At 43.3% G+C, this 18,071-nt stretch overlaps 3 protein-coding genes across 4 annotated transcripts; 1 reads left to right on the forward strand and 2 right to left on the reverse strand.

Moving 5' to 3' along the window:
- Positions 1 to 6,226: 6,226 nt before the first annotated feature.
- LOC139839147 (uncharacterized) lies at positions 6,227 to 6,720 on the reverse strand. The gene is made up of 2 exons (XM_071829192.1): positions 6,524 to 6,720; positions 6,227 to 6,446 (listed from the first exon to the last, which is right to left on the reverse strand). The coding sequence occupies exons 1-2, from the start codon at positions 6,718 to 6,720 to the stop codon at positions 6,227 to 6,229; spliced, it is 417 nt and encodes a 138-aa protein (XP_071685293.1).
- Positions 6,721 to 6,942: 222 nt separating this feature from the next.
- On the reverse strand, positions 6,943 to 8,151 carry LOC139839148 (uncharacterized). The gene has a single exon (XM_071829193.1). It carries the CDS (start codon positions 8,149 to 8,151, stop codon positions 6,943 to 6,945), a length of 1,209 nt encoding a protein of 402 aa, XP_071685294.1.
- A 5,611-nt stretch (positions 8,152 to 13,762) lies between these two features.
- Positions 13,763 to 17,263, forward strand: LOC127347242 (protein TIFY 10b). 2 transcript variants are annotated; one of them, XM_071818809.1, is made up of 5 exons: positions 13,775 to 13,905; positions 14,083 to 14,205; positions 15,033 to 15,260; positions 15,370 to 15,427; positions 16,844 to 17,263. In XM_071818809.1, the coding sequence occupies exons 2-3, from the start codon at positions 14,138 to 14,140 to the stop codon at positions 15,190 to 15,192; spliced, it is 228 nt and encodes a 75-aa protein (XP_071674910.1). In that variant the 5' UTR covers positions 13,775 to 13,905; positions 14,083 to 14,137; the 3' UTR covers positions 15,193 to 15,260; positions 15,370 to 15,427; positions 16,844 to 17,263. The 2 variants fall into 2 exon arrangements, with proteins under 2 accessions (XP_071674909.1, XP_071674910.1); XM_071818808.1 differs by having other exon boundaries at positions 13,763 to 14,205.
- Positions 17,264 to 18,071: the final 808 nt, after the last annotated feature.

Here is an 18,071-nt window from a genome sequence, read left to right on the forward strand (position 1 = left end):
CACCTATTGCTCCACCTGCTACTACAGCAGAATTCTTTGAAATTAAACACCTTTCTTGAATCTTGTTATGCGAGAGCAATTTTCTGGTGTTAGTTCTGATGATGCTGCTGCCCATCTTAATAATTTTGTTGAACTATGTGAAATGCAAAAATATAAAGATGTAGATGGTGATATTATTAAGCTAAAATTGTTCCATTTCTCATTAAGAGGAAGAGCTAAAGATTGGTTGCTATCTCTGCCTAAGAATAGTATTGATTCATGGACTAAATGCAAGGATGCTTTTATTGGTAGATATTATCCCCCTGCTAAAATTATATCTTTGAGGAGTAGCATAATGAATTTTAAACAATTAGATACTGAACATGTTGCTCAAGCTTGGGAAAGAATGAAATCTTTGGTTAAAAATTGCCCAACCCATGGACTGACTACTTGGATGATCATCCAAACCTTCTACGCAGGACTAATTTTTTCTTCACGGAATTTATTGGATTCAGCTGCTGGAGGTACCTTTATGTCCATCACTCTTGGTGAAGCAACAAAGCTTCTTGATAATATGATGATCAACTACTCTGAATGGCACACGGAAAGAGCTCCACAAGGTAAGAAGGTAAATTCTGTCGAAGAAACCTCTTCCTTGAGTGATAAGATTGATGCTATTATGTCTATGCTTGCGAATGATAGGACTAATATTGATCCTAATAATGTTCCATTAGCTTCATTGGTTGCACAAGAAGAACATGTTGATGTAAACTTCATTAAAAATAGTAATTTCAACAACAATGCTTACCGGAACAATTCTAGTAACAACTATAGGCCATATCCTTATAATAATGGCAACGGCTATGGTAATTCTTATGGGAATTCTTACAATAATAATAGGAACACACCCCCTGGATTTGAAGCCATGCTTAAAGAATTTATTAGTACACAAACTGCTTTTAACAAATCTGTTGAAGAAAAGCTTGGGAAAATTGATATACTTGCTTCTAAAGTCGATAGTCTTGCTGCTGATGTTGATCTTTTGAAATCAAAAGTTTTGCCTAATGAAAATCATCATAATAAAATTGTTACTACAGCAAATGCCATCCAAGTTAGAATTAATGAGAATATAAGATTAATGGCTGAACTGCGTGCTAGGTGGGATAGAGAAGAAAATGAAAAACTAGCTAAAGAGAAGAATATAGCTAAAGTTTGGACTATTACCACCACTTGTAATGCTAATGCTACACATGTTGCTGCACCTTCTACTAATAATAATAAAAGAATTGGTGTTAGCAATGTTTCCACTTCTAATGCAAAGCGCGAGAAACTGCCTGAAACTGCTAAAACTGCTGAAATTGCCTGTGATAAAGCTGCTGAAATTTTTTCCAACATTGGGGATGATGATCCCATTGCTTTAGATTATAATGGTTTTAATTTTGATGATTGCCACATCTCTGAAGTTATAAAGTTCTTGCAAAAACTTGCTAAAAGTCCTAATGCTAGTGCTATAAATTTGGCTTTCACGCATCATATTACAAATGCTCTCATAAAAGCTAGAGAAGAGAAACTAGAGCGCGAAGCCTCTATTCCTAAAAAGCTAGAGGATGGTTGGGAGCCCATCATTAAGATGAAGGTTAAAGATTTTGATTGTAATGCTTTATGTGATCTTGGTGCAAGTATTTCTGTTATGCCTAAGAAAATTTATAATATGCTTGACTTGCCACCGCTGAAAAATTGTTATTTGGATGTTAATCTTGTTGATCATTCTACAAAGAAACCTTTAGGGAAAGTTGATAATGTTTGCATTACCGTTAACAATAGCCTTGTCCCCGTTGATTTTGTTGTCTTGGATATTGAATGCAATGCATCTTGTCCCATTATATTGGGAAGACCTTTTCTTCGAACTGTTGGTGCTATCATTGATATGAAGGAAGGTAATATAAAATATCAATTTCCTCTCAATAAAGGTATGGAACACTTCCCTAGAAAGAGAATGAAGTTACCTTTTGATTCTATTATGAGAACAAATTATGATGTTGACACTTCGTCTCTCGATAATACTTGATACACACTTTCTGCGCCTAGCTGAAAGGCGTTAAAGAAAAGCGCTTATGGGAGACAACCCATGTTTTTACCTACAGTACTTTGTTTTTATTTTGTGTCTTGGAAGTTGTTTACTACTGTAGCAACCTCTCCTTATCTTAGTTTAGTGTTTTATTGTGCCAAGTAAAGTCTTTGATAGAAAAGTAAGTACTAGATTTGGATTACTGCGCAGTTCCAGAATTCTTTGCTGTCACGAATCTGGGTCCACCTCCCTGTAGGTAGCTCAAAAAATTAAGCCAATTTACGTGCATGATCCTCAGATATGTACGCAACTTTAATTCAATTTGAGCATTTTCATTTGAGCAAGTCTGGTGCCATTTTAAAATTCTTCAATACGAACTGTTCTGTTTTGACAGATTCTGTCTTTTATTTCGCATTGCCTCTTTTGCTATGTTGGATGAATTTCTTTGATCCACTAATGTCCAGTAGCATTATGCAATGTCCAGAAGTGTTAAGAATGATTGTGTCACCTCTGAATATGTTAATTTTTATTGTGCACTAACCCTCTAATGAGTTGTTTCGAGTTTGGTGTGGAGGAAGTTTTCAAGGATCAAGAGAGGAGTATGATGCAACATGATCAAGGAGAGTGAAAGCTCTAAGCTTGGGGATGCCCCGGTGGTTCACCCCTGCATATATTAAGAAGACTCAAGCGTCTAAGCTTGGGGATGCCCAAGGCATCCCCTTCTTCATCGATAACATTATCAGGTTCCTCCCCTGAAACTATATTTTTATTCCATCACATCTTATGTGCTTTTCTTGGAGCGTCGGTTTGTTTTTGTTTTTTGTTTTGTTTGAATAAAATGGATCCTAGCATTCTTTGTGTGGGAGAGAGACACGCTCCGCTGTTGCATATGGACAAATATGTCCTTAGGCTTTACTCATAGTATTCATGGCGAAGTTTCTTCTTCGTTAAATTGTTATATGGTTGGAATTGGAAAATGATACATGTAGTAATTGCTAAAATGTCTTGGATAATGTGATACTTGGCAATTGTTGTGCTCATGTTTAATCTCTTGCATCATATACTTTGCACCTATTAATGAAGAAATACATAGAGCATGCTAAAATTTGGTTTGCATATTTGGTCTCTCTAAGGTCTAGATAATTTCTAGTATTGAGTTTGAACAACAAGGAAGACGGTGTAGAGTCTTATAATGTTTACAATATGTCTTTTATGTGAGTTTTGCTGCACCGGTTCATCCTTGTGTTTGTTTCAAATAAGCCTTGCTAGCCTAAACCTTGTATCGAGAGGGAATACTTCTCATGCATCCAAAATACTTGAGCCAACCACTATGCCATTTGTGTCCACCATACCTACCTACTACATGGTATTTTCCGCCATTCCAAAGTAAATTGCTTGAGTGCTACCTTTAAAATTCCATCATTCACCTTTGCAATATATAGCTCATGGGACAAATAGCTTAAAAACTATTGTGGTATTGAATATGTAATTATGCACTTTATCTCTTATTAAGTTGCTTGTTGTGCGATAACCATGTTCACTGGGGACGCCATCAACTATTCATTGTTGAATTTCATGTGAGTTGCTATGCATGTCCGTCTTGTCTGAAGTAAGAGAGATCTACCACCTTATGGTTAAGCATGCATATTGTTAGAGAAGAACATTGGGCCGCTAACTAAAGCCATGATCCATGGTGGAAGTTTCAGTTTTGGACATATATCCTCAATCTCAAATGAGAAAATTATTAATTGTTGTTACATGCTTATGCATAAAAGAGGAGTCCATTATCTGTTGTCTATGTTGTCCCGGTATGGATGTCTAAGTTGAAGAATAATCAATAGCGAGAAATCCAATGCGAGCTTTCTCCTTAGACCTTTGTACAGGCGGCATAGAGGTACCCCTTTGTGACACTTGGTTAAAACAGTGCATTGTGATGATCCGGTAGTCCAAGCTAATTAGGACAAGGTGCGGGCACTATTAGTACACTATGCATGAGGCTTGCAACTTATAAGATATAATTTACATGATACATATGCTTTATTACTACCGTTGACAAAATTGTTTCATGTTTTCAAAATCAAAGCTCTAGCACAAATATAGCAATCGATGCTTTTCCTCTATGGAGGACCATTCTTTTACTTTCAATGTTGAGTCAGTTCACCTATTTCTCTCCACCTCAAGAAGCAAACACTTGTGTGAACTGTGCATTGATTCCTACATACTTGCTTATTGCACTTATTATATTACTCTATGTTGACAATATCCATGAGATATACATGTTATAAGTTGAAAGCAACCGCTGAAACTTAATCTTCTTTTGTGTTGCTTCAATGCCTTTACTTTGAATTATTGCTTTATGAGTTAACTCTTATGCAAGACTTATTAATGCTTGTCTTGAAGTGCTATTCATGAAAAGTCTTTGCTTTATGATTCACTTGTTTACTCATGTCATATACATTGTTTTGATCGCTGCATTCACTACATATGCTTTACAAATAGTATGATCAAGATTATGATGGCATGTCACTCCGAAATTATACGTGTTATCGTTTTACCTGCTCGGGACGAGCAGAACTAAGCTTGGGGATGCTGATACGTCTCCGACGTATCGATAATTTCTTATGTTCCATGCCACATTATTGATGTTATCTACATGTTTTATGCACACTTTATGTCATATTCGTGCATTTTCTGGAACTAACCTATTAACAAGATGCCGAAGTGCCGATTCTTTGTCTGCTGTTTTTGGTTTCAGAAATCCTAGTAAGGAAATATTCTCGGAATTGGACGAAATCAACGCCCAGGGGCCTATTTTTCCACGAAGCTTCCAGAAGTCCGAAGATGAAACGAAGAGGGGCCACGGGGTGGCCAAACCCTAGGGCGGCGCGGCCCCACCCCTGGCCGCGCCGGCCTATGGTTTGCCCCCCCCCGTGCCGCCTCTTGACTTACCCTTCCGCCTACTTAAAGCCTCCGTGACGAAACCCCCAGTACCGAGAGCCACGATACGGAAAACCTTCCAGAGACGCCGCCAACGCCGATCCCATCTCGGGGGATCCAGGAGATCGCCTCCGGCACCCTGCCGAGAGGGGAATCATCTCCGGAGGACTCTACGCCGCCATGGTCGCCTCCGGTGTGATGTGTGAGTAGTCTACCCCTGGACTATGGGTCCATAGCAGTAGCTAGATGGTTGTCTTCTCCCCATTGTGCTATCATTGTCGGATCTTGTGAGCTGCCTAACATGATCAAGCTCATCTATCTGTAATTCTATATGTTGCGTTTGTTGGGATCCGATGAATAGAGAATACTTGTTATGTTGATTATCAAAGTTATATCTATGTGTTGTTTATGATCTTGCATGCTTTCCGTTACTAGTAGATGCTCTGGCCAAGTAGATGCTTGTAACTCCAAGAGGGAGTACTTATGCTCGATAGTGGGTTCATGCCTCGCATTGACACCTGGGACGATGTGAGAAAGTTCTAAGGTTGTGTTGTGCTGTTGCCACTAGGGATAAAACATTGATGCTATGTCTAAGGATGTAGTTGTTGATTACATTACGCACCATACTTAATGCAATTGTCTGTTGCTTTGCAACTTAATACTGGAGGGGGTTCGGATGATAACCTGAAGGTGGACTTTTTAGGCATAGATGCAGTTGGATGGCGGTCTATGTACTTTGTCGTAATGCCCAATTAAATCTCACTATACTCATCATGATATGTATGTGCATGGTCATGCCCTCTTTATTTGTCAATTGCCCAACTGTAATTTGTTCACCCAACATGCTGTTTGTCTTATGGGAGAGACACCTCTAGTGAACTGTGGACCCCGGTCCAATTCTCTTTACTGAAATACAATCTACTGCAATACTTGTTCTACTGTTTTCTGCAAACAATCATCTTCCACACAATACGGTTAATCCTTTGTTACAGCAAGCCGGTGAGATTGACAAGCTCACTGTTTCGTTGGGGCAAAGTACTTTGGTTGTGTTGTGCAGGTTCCACGTTGGCGCCGGAATCCCTGGTGTTGCGCCGCACTACATCCCGCCGCCATCAACCTTCAACGTGCTTCTTGGCTCCTCCTGGTTCGATAAACCTTGGTTTCTTTCTGAGGGAAAACTTGCTGCTGTGCGCATTATACCTTCCTCTTGGGGTTCCCAACGAACGTGTGAGTTACACGCCATCAGAGTCCTCGGACGATTTTGATAGATTTCCCCGGCACCCCATTCACCAAGATCTTGACGCTGGCTGTATGCAACAAGAGCGCCAGCCATTTGCGACACTTCTCCCCAAAACCCATCTGTCGTAACACCTCAAACAGGAACGGCCACGACAGGGAGTCGAAGGCTCTAGATATATCCAACTTCAGAAAAACTCCCTTGACCCTCCTAGTACTGATCTTCCTGGCAAGCTGTCTGACGAGCAAAAAGTTATCGTGCAAGCACCTCCCCTTAACGAACGCAGGTTGGTTTTTACTGACCAACTCCCCCAGTCTGCCTCTAAGCCTATTGGCAATAATCTTGGAGAAGAGCTTGCCAAAACTATGAACCAAGCTGATGGGCCTGAATCCCCCACCTCAATTGCATCCTGCCTCTTTGGGATCAAAACCACAATGGACCTGTTAAGCCTATCAAAACCCCTGCCATCACCAACCGCAAGCTTCAAGATGGCCGCCATTATGTCCCCTTTGATAAGGTTCCACGCCTTTTGGTAAAAAATACCAATGAAACCGTCAGGACTCGGAGCACGATCAGCAGGCAGGTCCTGAACCGCCCTCCAGACCTCATCTTCAGTGAATAGATCCTCCAGACTCCGCAGATCCCTCGCATGCAATCCAACACTATCCAGGTCCACCGTGAGCTCCCTGACCGCCGTGTTACCCAGAATCGTCGAGTAAGCCTAAAAGAAAGCCTCCTCTTTATCTTCCTGCTCCGTAAACAGCTGATCATCAACACGGATAGCCGGGATGAAGTTTTTGATCCTACGCCCATTGGCAATCGCGTGGAAAAGCTTCGTGTTTGCGTCCCCCTCCCGCAGCCATCTCATCCGTGACCTCTGCCGTGCAATTGTTCTCTCAAGGGATGATAGCCCCAGTACAGTGGCCTTGAGCGTATTCCTCAGCCACAACTCCCCCGGCAACAGTTGTCGCCTATCCTGCGCCGCATCGAAACGGAGGATGATCAGGTTGGCGATGGACAACTGCAGCTTGATATTACCCACCGATCTCTGACTCCACGCCTGTAAAGAAGCCGCAGCATTCCTGAACAACGCGTCCAGCCTTTTAAACGGATCCACAATACTATCGTCACAAACCCAGGCCTCCGCTAGCGCCTCCTGGAAACCAGGTATTTTTGTCCAGAACACCTCGAACTTAAACCTCTGCTTGGGACGGAAACCATTGTTGAGCGACAAATGTAGTGGCGCGTGATCCGATAAAGATGCTGCCAAAGCTTGCAGCAAAGCATCCGGGAAAGCCAAATCCCAATCAACCGACACCAATGCCCTGTCAATCCTTGTTAAGGTAGGATTCTCTCTAGCATTACTCCACGTGAACAATCTGCCATGCAGATACAGGTCCTTGAGCTCCATACTCCTCACAAAATCCCTGAACCTAGCCATCATCCCCAAGTCCAGATTATCATTGTTTTTCTCAGAGGCCCTAAGGATCATGTTAAAATCGCCAATTATGAGCCATGGCCCAATGCACAGGGCCCTCCTCTCCTCCAGCTCCCGTAAGAACAAAAACTTGTCTTCTTTACGTTGCGGTCCATACACAACCGTAACCCACCAAGGCTCCCCTCCTGGGGCCGTGACCTCCGCATTCAGAGAAAAAGTATCAAACGAGACTTGGTCCACACACACGACAGAGGAATCCCAGGCAAGGAGGATCCCTCCCCTAGTCTCCTGCGCCGGCAGATACGCAAACCCATCGAAGGAAGGTCCCAAACACTGCATAACCATGAAGGGATCAAAAACCGCTAAGTGCGTTTCCTGCAGCGCCACCACATTCACCTTAACTGAAACTACAAACTCCCGGACAGCATCTCTCTTGGCCAGATTGTTGAGGCCTCTCACATTCAAGCTTAAAATCTCTTGTTTATTATCCATTGATCAAACAGCACACCGACACCGTGACCCAACCATACTACTGCACCAGGACCGCTCCAGGCCCTGCCAAAGGATTGAAGCTGTCCGGCATGGTCTTCCCAAAAATCGCAGCCATAGCCCTGAGATGCTGCTCCCGAACCGGTGAGTCGAACAGCGCTCTGAATTCCGCGATAGCTTCGTCGCTGACGTCCAGCTCCGCCTCCGAGATTCCCAAGGCCTTGAGTAGCACCGCCTCAGCCGCAGTCGCTTTCCTCGGCCTGCGTGCCGCCGGAGTGCTCCCCGTGGCTGCCGCTCGCGTGACGCGCCTTGGCGTAACCGTCTGCGCTCCCAACCTAGCAGAGGTAGAGGACTCAATCTCCCTCAGGAGTGGCGGCGCAAGCTTCTTCAAAATCGATGCGCAAAATCTTCTCATTTTGCCTAAAGCCGCTTCCTCCTGTATCGACATGTTGGCCCTCATGCCACTGTCCATCACCCTCCCCTGCATGTTCTCATCAGGTCCATGCAAGGAGATTAGGGATTCCGACGAGTCCGCACTACCCTCCGAACCCACCGCCTCCCTGTTCAGATCGTCCTCCAGCGATCTCACCGTCTGGTTGTTGGCCTCCTGAGAGGTACTTGCTAGAATACCATCTAATGATATTGTGTCTTTATATCATGTTAAATGAACCTATGAATCTGCAAGTGCTATGGATAAGATTTCTGAAATTTCACATGTAAATTCTAGCACTTATGCATTTTTTTCATCTTTAATTCATTGGTGATTATAGATGGATGAGAAATTTCTAGTGGATCACATATGCATTACTTGTGATAGAATTGCTGAATTGAAACTTGCTGTTTTCAGTCCTATATGCTATGTGATAGAGTCTTTTTGCTGCGGGATGGTACCTAATTTTCGTGATAATATGAATATTGATTCTATTTTGTTTGAAATACTACAGCCACCAAAAGTAATTTTACTGGATTGTTTTAATTCTTCTAGAATAGAACCAGCTTTTTCATATCATTTGTGTTTATCCCAACACATGTTGCATTTCAATGCTATTGATGTATGCTTCACTTATATTTGCAACATATTATACACTGTGAGTTGTGGTCATGATTCCATACCTATTGGTTCTATATACCAGAGTCGCACAGTAAAAGCATGGTATCCATCATATATATATTTGAATATTTTGAATCGATTTGACCTTGTTCATAATCGATTTGATACTTTTACCTCATTTTCTTTGCCTTGTTGTGTACTTGTGTGTCAGTTAGATGTCAAACAACCAGTGTTACTGAACTGAAGCAGACCCTCCATGATTCCTTTTTCAGAACTGAAATGCAAATCATATAGCCTAAACTACCTTAGCTAGGCACCAGTTCCACACGGAGGCAGCATCCTGATGGTATCTGGCTCTGGCATCAGATTTCGTTGACTAGGACATGGCGTGAGGCGTAGCGCAGCATCCTCCTACTCACCATCAAGGACATTGTTTCCGGTGGTTGCGTGTCGCCGCCACGAGCCACAAATTGCAATCCCATTGACATAGTGATCTGGTCCCTTAGTATCTTATTTCTATCACTTTCTTCTATTCTCTCAGTTTATTTTTTTCTGTATTGATTTTGTCAGCCCTAAGTATCAGTATGTTCTTTCATTCTTTTCTGTTTCGTCTTTTTTTTTTTTTATCTTTCTGCTGGTTTAGAATTTAGTATCTAGTATTCACTTTCCTTCAATCCTTAGTGTATAATTTTTGTTTCCTCAGCTTCTTATTTCCTTAGCTTCTTTTTCTTCTCAGTTTATTAGTCTAGTATCTGAATTCAGCAGTTACTTAATTTTTAGTTATCTCTGGTACTTCTTATTTTCAGTTAGCAGTCTTGGGTCTCTCAGTAATTCTCTCTTTCATTTTGTAGTCTTTGGTCCCTCATTACTTCTTCTTTGTCTCAGTCTCTTGATGTGCATGTATCTCATATTTTCTGGTATCATTTTACAGTTAAATCTTCAGTTAGATCTATCATATGCGCTCATTCTTACTTGCTCAGTTCTATGTTATCTCATTTATTGAATCTCCTTGTACTATTCTCGGGTCACTCCGTTATTGTTTCTTCAGTTTGTTTGTCTTTGCTTATTCATCTTCTTATTTCCTCAGCTTGTCTGCTTCTTTTGTCCAAGTCATTTAGTTTTCTCTTCTATCAGTTCCTTATTTTTCGTGTGCGAGATACGTCATTGGTTAGTATTTATTCAGTGTTCTTTCAGTCAATTACTCATTCTGTCCTGTGATTTGGTCTTATTTTTCTGTATTCAGTTTACAGTTCTTCAACGGTCTTACTCTTGTTCTTTTTCATTATTAGAGTTCGCATTTTCAGTATTGTTCTTCTTCCTTTTTTATCAGTTAATTTCTTAAGTACCTCAATTTTTCCAATCTCGCGTGTGCCTTAGTCTAGCATTGCATTACTATATGAATTCCATGAATTCCATTTCTTTCTTGTTTCGCTTTAGTGTCTTTGTCTTCTCTTGTCTTTTTATTTGATTCACTGATTTTTTGTTGTTCAACCTCTTAGTTTAGGCAACCGCCGGGCTGGAGGAGGAGAAGTAGATATATCGATAGCATCTCCATTGCTCTGTCTCCCATCCAAGTCCTCCTCGACTCTCCTTGGTCAAGCTCTTCTTCCACCTTCAGTCCCTCCCTCCCGGAGCAGCCCACTCTAGGTACTCGTGCTACGCTTATGTTTTCCTTGTTTACCTTTGTTAGTTTATTCTTGCTCGATTCAATCATTCAACCACTGGTTCTCGTACTGCTACATGTTGCCTGGAAATTATTGTTTTGATTTTCAGCTTCTTGTTAGCTAAGTTTGTTTCCATATATTCTGCATTCTCTTTAGTTTTGGTGCTTTTCTTTCACTCTTCAATCTCTTTAGCTCTTGTTTAACATTTCTTCTGACACCTTTTGCTATATTTATGGAATTTGCATCAATATTGGCATCCTTTGAACGTTTGTGCATTTTCCCATCAACAAAAGATCCCCCATGACTACCTCTTTTTCTTGCAGCAGGTCGTTAAAATTGATATAGTGGTCATCAACATGTACATAACCTTTCCCTAGGTTACCATCCAAACTATTCGAAGGTTTCTGCATCTGATCTACTTTCTTCTTAGAACTTGCTTTACCAATATTTTCTTGTGTTTCCTTGGAGTGGATTGTCTGGATATGGAAACATTTGGGCTTTGATTTATCTTTTGCACATTTCCAGAAGCCGGAGGTCTTCCTTTCATAGAAGGAATAGTATCTTAAAACTACAAATATGTATGTCTGTCCAATCCAACATTTCCCGTCTCTTTGCTCAACCTCTCATTGACATGTTTGTCAGGAGGTAAGTTTTGTCTGTGCTCTGATGAAGAACCTATAGCTCCCGAATAAGCAATGTCAACCTTGGCCTTTTTGGAACTTTCTGACTTTATGGTTGCATTCTTATTATTAAAACCCCTTTTCAAGATGGCTTTGGTACCTTTCTCTGAGGTCCTTGTCGGTACATGGTTTGTTCCATCCTTTGAGGTTGATTTTCTTCTTCTACCATCCTGCTTCTTGAACAAAATGGCTTCTTCAATAGGCAACTTTTTACTATTCACTGCTAAGGGGTCATCAAAAAGATTATCCTTGTAAGATGTTTTGTTTGCAGGATACTTCCCATCAGACCTAGAACTCCCGATGTTTTTGCTTCCTAAAATTTCTGATGGCATGTTTTACTTTGCTTGCACCGATATTCTCAGTTGCTGCAGCTGTATATGCCGCCTCATCACTATCGATATTAAAATTATTCAGATCAATGTGTGATGATGTACTAGTGTAATCCAGATTTGTTCCTATGTCGATTTGCTCATCATCACCATCCATTGTTGGCAAATCTCTTGGCGAGGAACACGACCTCAGTTCATCTGCTACTTTTCTCCCTGATGTATCTGCTTTGTTATCCTCCCTTGTGATGTCCACAAATGCATCAGACCCTTCCTTGCTGCTTGGCGAAGCATCGCTATCACTGTCGTTGATGCTCCCACTGCCACTTGCAGAACTTTTGCTTTGACTCCCACTATCACTTCTATTGCCACTACTATCACTGTCACTATCACTTCCACTCTCACTAGAGGTACCTGCTTTTCCATCACTGTCATTGATCTTTTAGTCTCCTTGGGGTTTTCATTTTTTCATTGTTCCTCCTCTTTTTCATTTTATCATTTTCTCAGATTGCATTCCTTACTTCGAGCTACAGACACAGTCGCTTGTTTCCGTTTGTGTGCCACTCCACCTGCTGCACGAATCAAGCTTTAAGAGCAGCCGCCGCAGTCCTTCTCAAGATAGCTCTCTCTGATGCTCTCGATGTTTCATTATGTCTCTCTATGTGACGCGGCATAGCAAGCTGCAGGTCTCATACTTTCTCATCTATTTCTCTTTATCAGTCTCTTAAGTTCGCATTCCTTAATTTTTAGATGCGTTCATATTTTCTTTGTTCATATATCTACATAAGTATCTCAGATATTCTCTAGTTTGTGAATCTTTCCGAGATTTCTTTTGCGGTCTCATTGTTTGTGTCTATTTCCTCAGTGATTTGACCATCTTTTTTAAAAGCATTATTTTTTATTTTCAGAGTGAGAGTTAAATTTATATGAGAATAAAGGGAGAACGGGTAGATTCAACTTTTTGTTTGTTGCTCATATTGTTGGGGAAACCTACTGCAAATGGAAATTCAGTTTGTTTTCAAGGATAATTTTGAGTGTTTTGTGTTACAGGGAACTTCTGCTAAACAAGAGTGCAGGATAAAGTTGACTTTAATCAAGGTGTGCTACTACAACCTTTAAGTCATAATATGTTCTGAGCACAACCTTCAAAGCTAAAACAATTATGAGTCTGCTACTATCTTAGAACATGAGAGCACTATTTTCTGTTTCAGATTACTGGGAATTTAGGAGCATCCCTTGGACTTCAGTGAATCTCCAAATCCAAGTAAGTTGCCTTGCAGAATATTTTTGCCTTTCTTTTTCTTTGGTCGTTGTAGATCTTAATCTATATTCTTCCCCTTTTACCTTTGTGAGCGTCTCAATCTTCCATAGAGGACCACATGTAGCCCTTTATGTGTCGATGGAGTGGTTGGAGCAGGCGGAGGAAGTTTGCTTGCTAGAGAAGGTCGAACAATTGTATCTGGGCTTACAGAGAATGGCCGATCTGTTCTATGGGCGTTTCATTTTTCATGGGATCTTTCTGTTATGTTTTTCGGGCTTGTACTGTTTTAGGCTTAAAACGTAGCCCTTGGAAATCAACTTGGTATGAGTACTGAAAAATTTGAAAGCCCGCCGGATAACTGATTGTAAACTTAGAACTTAAGGTGGACTGAACAGACCACTGTCTATTCCATGTGAACCCAAACACATATTTGTAACTGTCATTTTTCATAGAGCTGGTTTAACAACGTACAGTTGTCATCATTTGATTGACTCCGATAAATCAAACGAGCGGACCTTATGGCGCCTGTCCCATATCGTGGCTGCATGTTCTGTTGGAGATTCGCGCTCTCGGGCCCACTATCTCAACCAGTTGACCCCTACCTTGGGAGCGATACATCTAGGGACGATAGCAATACACGAGCTACGAAGGACAGAGCGGACGCGAGATACATGGCGTTGGCAGGTCCTCGCCGTCCTTGCTCTGCCGCGGCATGGACCTGCCCGGGACCCCCACTCACTGCCCCTATCCTCCCGTTTTGAATTTGGATCTCATGGTCATACTCTTCCCCTTCCTCCATCCTCCTCAGTCCGGCAGACCTCTCCATGCGAGATCTGTGCTTATGTTTGGGTTTCTGGTCGATTTGGTCTGGAATCTCGACGCGGGCGGCTCGAATTGAAGAGTCCGGCTCTCTGAGCTGATCTGACCATGGCTTTGTTTGATTTTGTTTCAGTTGAGGCCGAGGCAAAGACCACTTTGCCGGAGCAGAGGGAGATAGGGATGAGACCATGGAGTTGTTCCCGCAGAGCTTCGGCCTGGGTGTCGTGCAGGACGCAGCTGCCCCTGATGCTACCAAGTACCGAACCACGCTACTTTCCTCTGCTCCATTTTTAGCCTTGTGCGCTTCTTCTGCCTGCTAGTCACGTGTGAATCTCACAACAGTCAGATGTTGGGCCTTTCTACGTGTTCAGTTTATCTGAATCGGGACCGGATGTTGCAAAGAGATATTGTTCTTGGACCGATATCTAGTTGAGAGTAATTGCCAGAATTTATTTTTCATACTAGTTGCAATTAAACTGCTCTTTAGATTAAAATACCCTCTTCTTAGATCGATAAACTGAGAGCATGCATGCCCAGAGACCTTATCCTGGAGCATGTGGATTCCGAGGGAAAGTGCATGTGGTATGTACATTGTGGTTCTTCCGATCTTCAGCTTGGGGTGTTTGTGCAGCTAGCAGATTACCAGGGGGTCATTTATTTGCCCCAGGGTGAAATCTTACATTAGAATTATGAAGCACAAAGCTTACTTGATCGATACTATTCATATATATATACGTCTCAATTAGGAGTCTCAAATATATTCTTTCCTCTGGTGTATCTATATTAGCCTAAAATGGGTCAATACTTGAACGATGGTTCACCTTTTATTGTACTGACGGAAGTGTTAGATTTGCAATAATAATCTCTACATATATCTTGTTTACCTAAAAAATAATCTTGTTATGTATGCTCGGCATTGTAGAAGAGCAATTCAGGTACACCGTACGCCTGATGCTCTGATCGAAATGAAGTAGTTCATACATGAAACCAGAATGAAATTTCCCTAATAACCTTTCGCCTTGCTAGTGAAAATAGAGTAGGCAGCTAACGCAAAACTCAAGTAGTGGTAGTCTTCAAGTGTAGGGAGCAAGAGAAGCAGCAGCTGACCATCTTCTACGGTGGGAAGGTGCTTGTGTTCAACGACTTCCCTGCAGATAAGACGAAGGGCCTGATGCAGATTATTGGCAAGGGCAATCCTGTAATTCAGAACGTCTCTGCGCCCGTAACTGTTACCAAGGTCTAGGCAGCCACGCCGGCCCTAGACAGCAGTTTGCCTGCAGCTCAGGTTGATGCTCACAAGTCTGCTCACTGGTAATTACCCTGTACTTTCTTATTGTGGAATATATTTTGATTGTTTAGCATGCATCTTACTGAATCTTACTTATCTTGATTAATGGTCAAACCTTTTCTGTCTTTTTAGATATGTCAATTGCTAGGAAGGCGTCACTTCACCGATTCCTTGAGAAGAGAAAGGATCGGTAAGCTGCTCCTTTTGTCATGAACTCATGATTTTTTAAAGAGAAGGCCGTAGCCCTGCCTTAAATTAATAAGGCCGTTGCCGGCAAGTTGTTACATGGTGCTGAAGAACAGCTAACAGGAGACGAAAAACAACAAGCATATAAGAAAGAAAAAGAAACACAGCTTGAGCTTCGTGTCCGTTGTCCAGCCTTGCGATCCGACTGAAGAGGCACCGAAGCTGGTGAAGAGGACCGCCATTGAGAGCTCACGCCCTAGTCAACCTCCAGAGGCCACGCACAAACCCCAGCACCATCCGTTTCTACCTCCGCAGAAAGCTCCCTGCTTTCTCGCCCCGGATCGAGAGGCGCCGGACCTGTCAGAGGTAGACTGCTCTCCCTGAGCACGCATGGATATCGGAGGTCACTGCCGGGGAGAAGGACTTCAAGCACTCGCCTCGCCGCACCGCCACCCACGAACATCACCGCCACCCGCAGCCCGCACCACAACACACTAGACCAAGCTGCCAGGAGCAGGCACAGACATTGCCTACCAACCGCCGCCGAGCTCGTCCACCCGTATCCGCTATCTCCGACTAGCGCCTCCAACGAGGGAACGACGCCAGAGCGCCGCCGCCGTCCAAACCGAAGTTTTGGGCTTTCGCCCGAGATAAGCAGAAAGGTGGGAGGGAGGGATACAACCTCGATGTCGCCTTCAAGAAGGAGCACGGCGCCGTCGCCAGCGTCGTCGACCTCGTGGCCGCCGCCATCAGCCAAGGGTTTCCCCCGGTTGAGAGCCCACCGCCGACCAACCTCACCACACCACCGGAGGGAGTCCGAGGCCAGGGAGATGGGAGGAGCACCGCCGGGAGGAAGAGCACCTGCACCAGGCCTGCACCCGCCGCCCCTTCGCCGTCCACACGGCCGAAGATCGCAGAACGCAACACCGGCGCCACCACCCGCCGCCAGGCTGGCGACGCCCCACCCCGCGCCCAAGGCCGCCGCCTTGCATCCATGGAATTCGCACGGTTGGCGGCGCACAGCCCGGCCACCAGCCACCACACCCAGGCACCGGCGAGGCCGGGCCGAAGAGGGGAGAGACGGGAGGAGAGCCAGCGACGAGTCCCCGCGCAAGGCCATCCCCGCCACCCGGCCGCCTTCCTCCCTGCAGCCGCGCGTGGGGGCCAGAGAGGAGCTCCCCGCCGCCCCCATCACCGGCGCCGCACAGCCTTGCCGGCGGCCGCCTCCAGGGGCGACGAGAAGGGGAGGGAGGTTGGGGGGAGGAGCTGGCGGCGCCCGATCTAGGGTTTCCCCCCCGGTCGCCTGGAGGGGCGACGCGAGGGAGAGGATGGGGGGTGACCTTGAACTCATGATTCACAGCATGTTCATCTCTTATCCCTGAAGTTTGTGGATTTAACATGTGCTTTTGTGTTTTTGTAGTCTGCATGCAAAAGCCCCATATCAAGATTCTCCTTCAGATGCAACACCAGTCAAGAAGGAGCCTGTGAACCAGGCTTGGTTTGGACACGGCTAATAATAATGCGCTGAAACCAAACCCTGTGTCTGCAAGAGGAGAGCGATGGGAGATCTGGTCTGTGCCATATAATTGCTACCAGAATATTGTTGTATCGACTTACCGAGATACTCGAAGGATGTCATTTTGATTTTTTGAAGGCATGTAGCCTGTCCCAAAACCAGAGGGATGAATTGTTTTGTTTGGTTATGGAGTGATTACTTTAAACCCTCTACATAGAAAGGGAGTTCAAACTGAATTTAATATCCCTTCCTGTTCTAAGGGATGGCATGTAGTACTACATTATGATAAGTTCTGTTTGTGAACAAGCTGATGTGGTTGTTGTATGCATTTATGTGCTACTATCTTCAATAGGCTCCAGTTTTATGTGCTTGGATATCTATTTAGTTTGGATTAGAACTTCTGAGGCACCGAACGATTTTCAGTCTATTGCTATTGAAATGTGGTTAGAGACACATGGTTGGATATTTTATCAGCTCTGAAAAGAAGTACTTAGGCAAGAACGATTTCGATTCGACAACGATATTACTATTGAAATCATGGTTAGCGATACACCGTTAGCGGTTACTTTGAGACCGATACTTGGATATCTTATTAGCTTAAACAAGAACTTCTTAGGCACCGACAATTTTTCAACTTATTACGATATTACTATTGAAATATGGTTAGCGATACACCACCGATGGTTACGGTTACTCCGAGGTACATGCATGGATATCTTATTAGCTAGAAAAAGAACTTCTCATGCCCAAGATTAGGATACCTATTTGTTCCACATCGAGGTGGTTACCTATATTACAACTTAGGATACTTTCGCCAACATTAAAAGAACTTCACCGGGGAACTATAAAATGAGCCTACGATATACACAACCATAGTAAGCATCTATGGTGATGATTGATATCTTATAGTTGCATGGTGAAATCCTTCTAATGTTGGCGAAGGTATCCGTGAGATAGATAAACTATAAGGCTACTATGGTTGTTGCATGTTGAGGTCCTTCAAACCATAGTTAACATCACCATAGATGCTACTATGGTTGTGGTGTAAGGATGCCGGGTTAATTAGGTCATTTGATCTTGAGCAAAGGCATCCTAAAGCTTTAGTGTAGATATCCACCCGCAAGTGGACATC

The sequence above is a fragment of the Lolium perenne genome, chromosome 4, assembly GCF_019359855.2.
Source record: "Lolium perenne isolate Kyuss_39 chromosome 4, Kyuss_2.0, whole genome shotgun sequence".
Taxonomy (NCBI): Eukaryota; Viridiplantae; Streptophyta; class Magnoliopsida; order Poales; family Poaceae; genus Lolium; species Lolium perenne.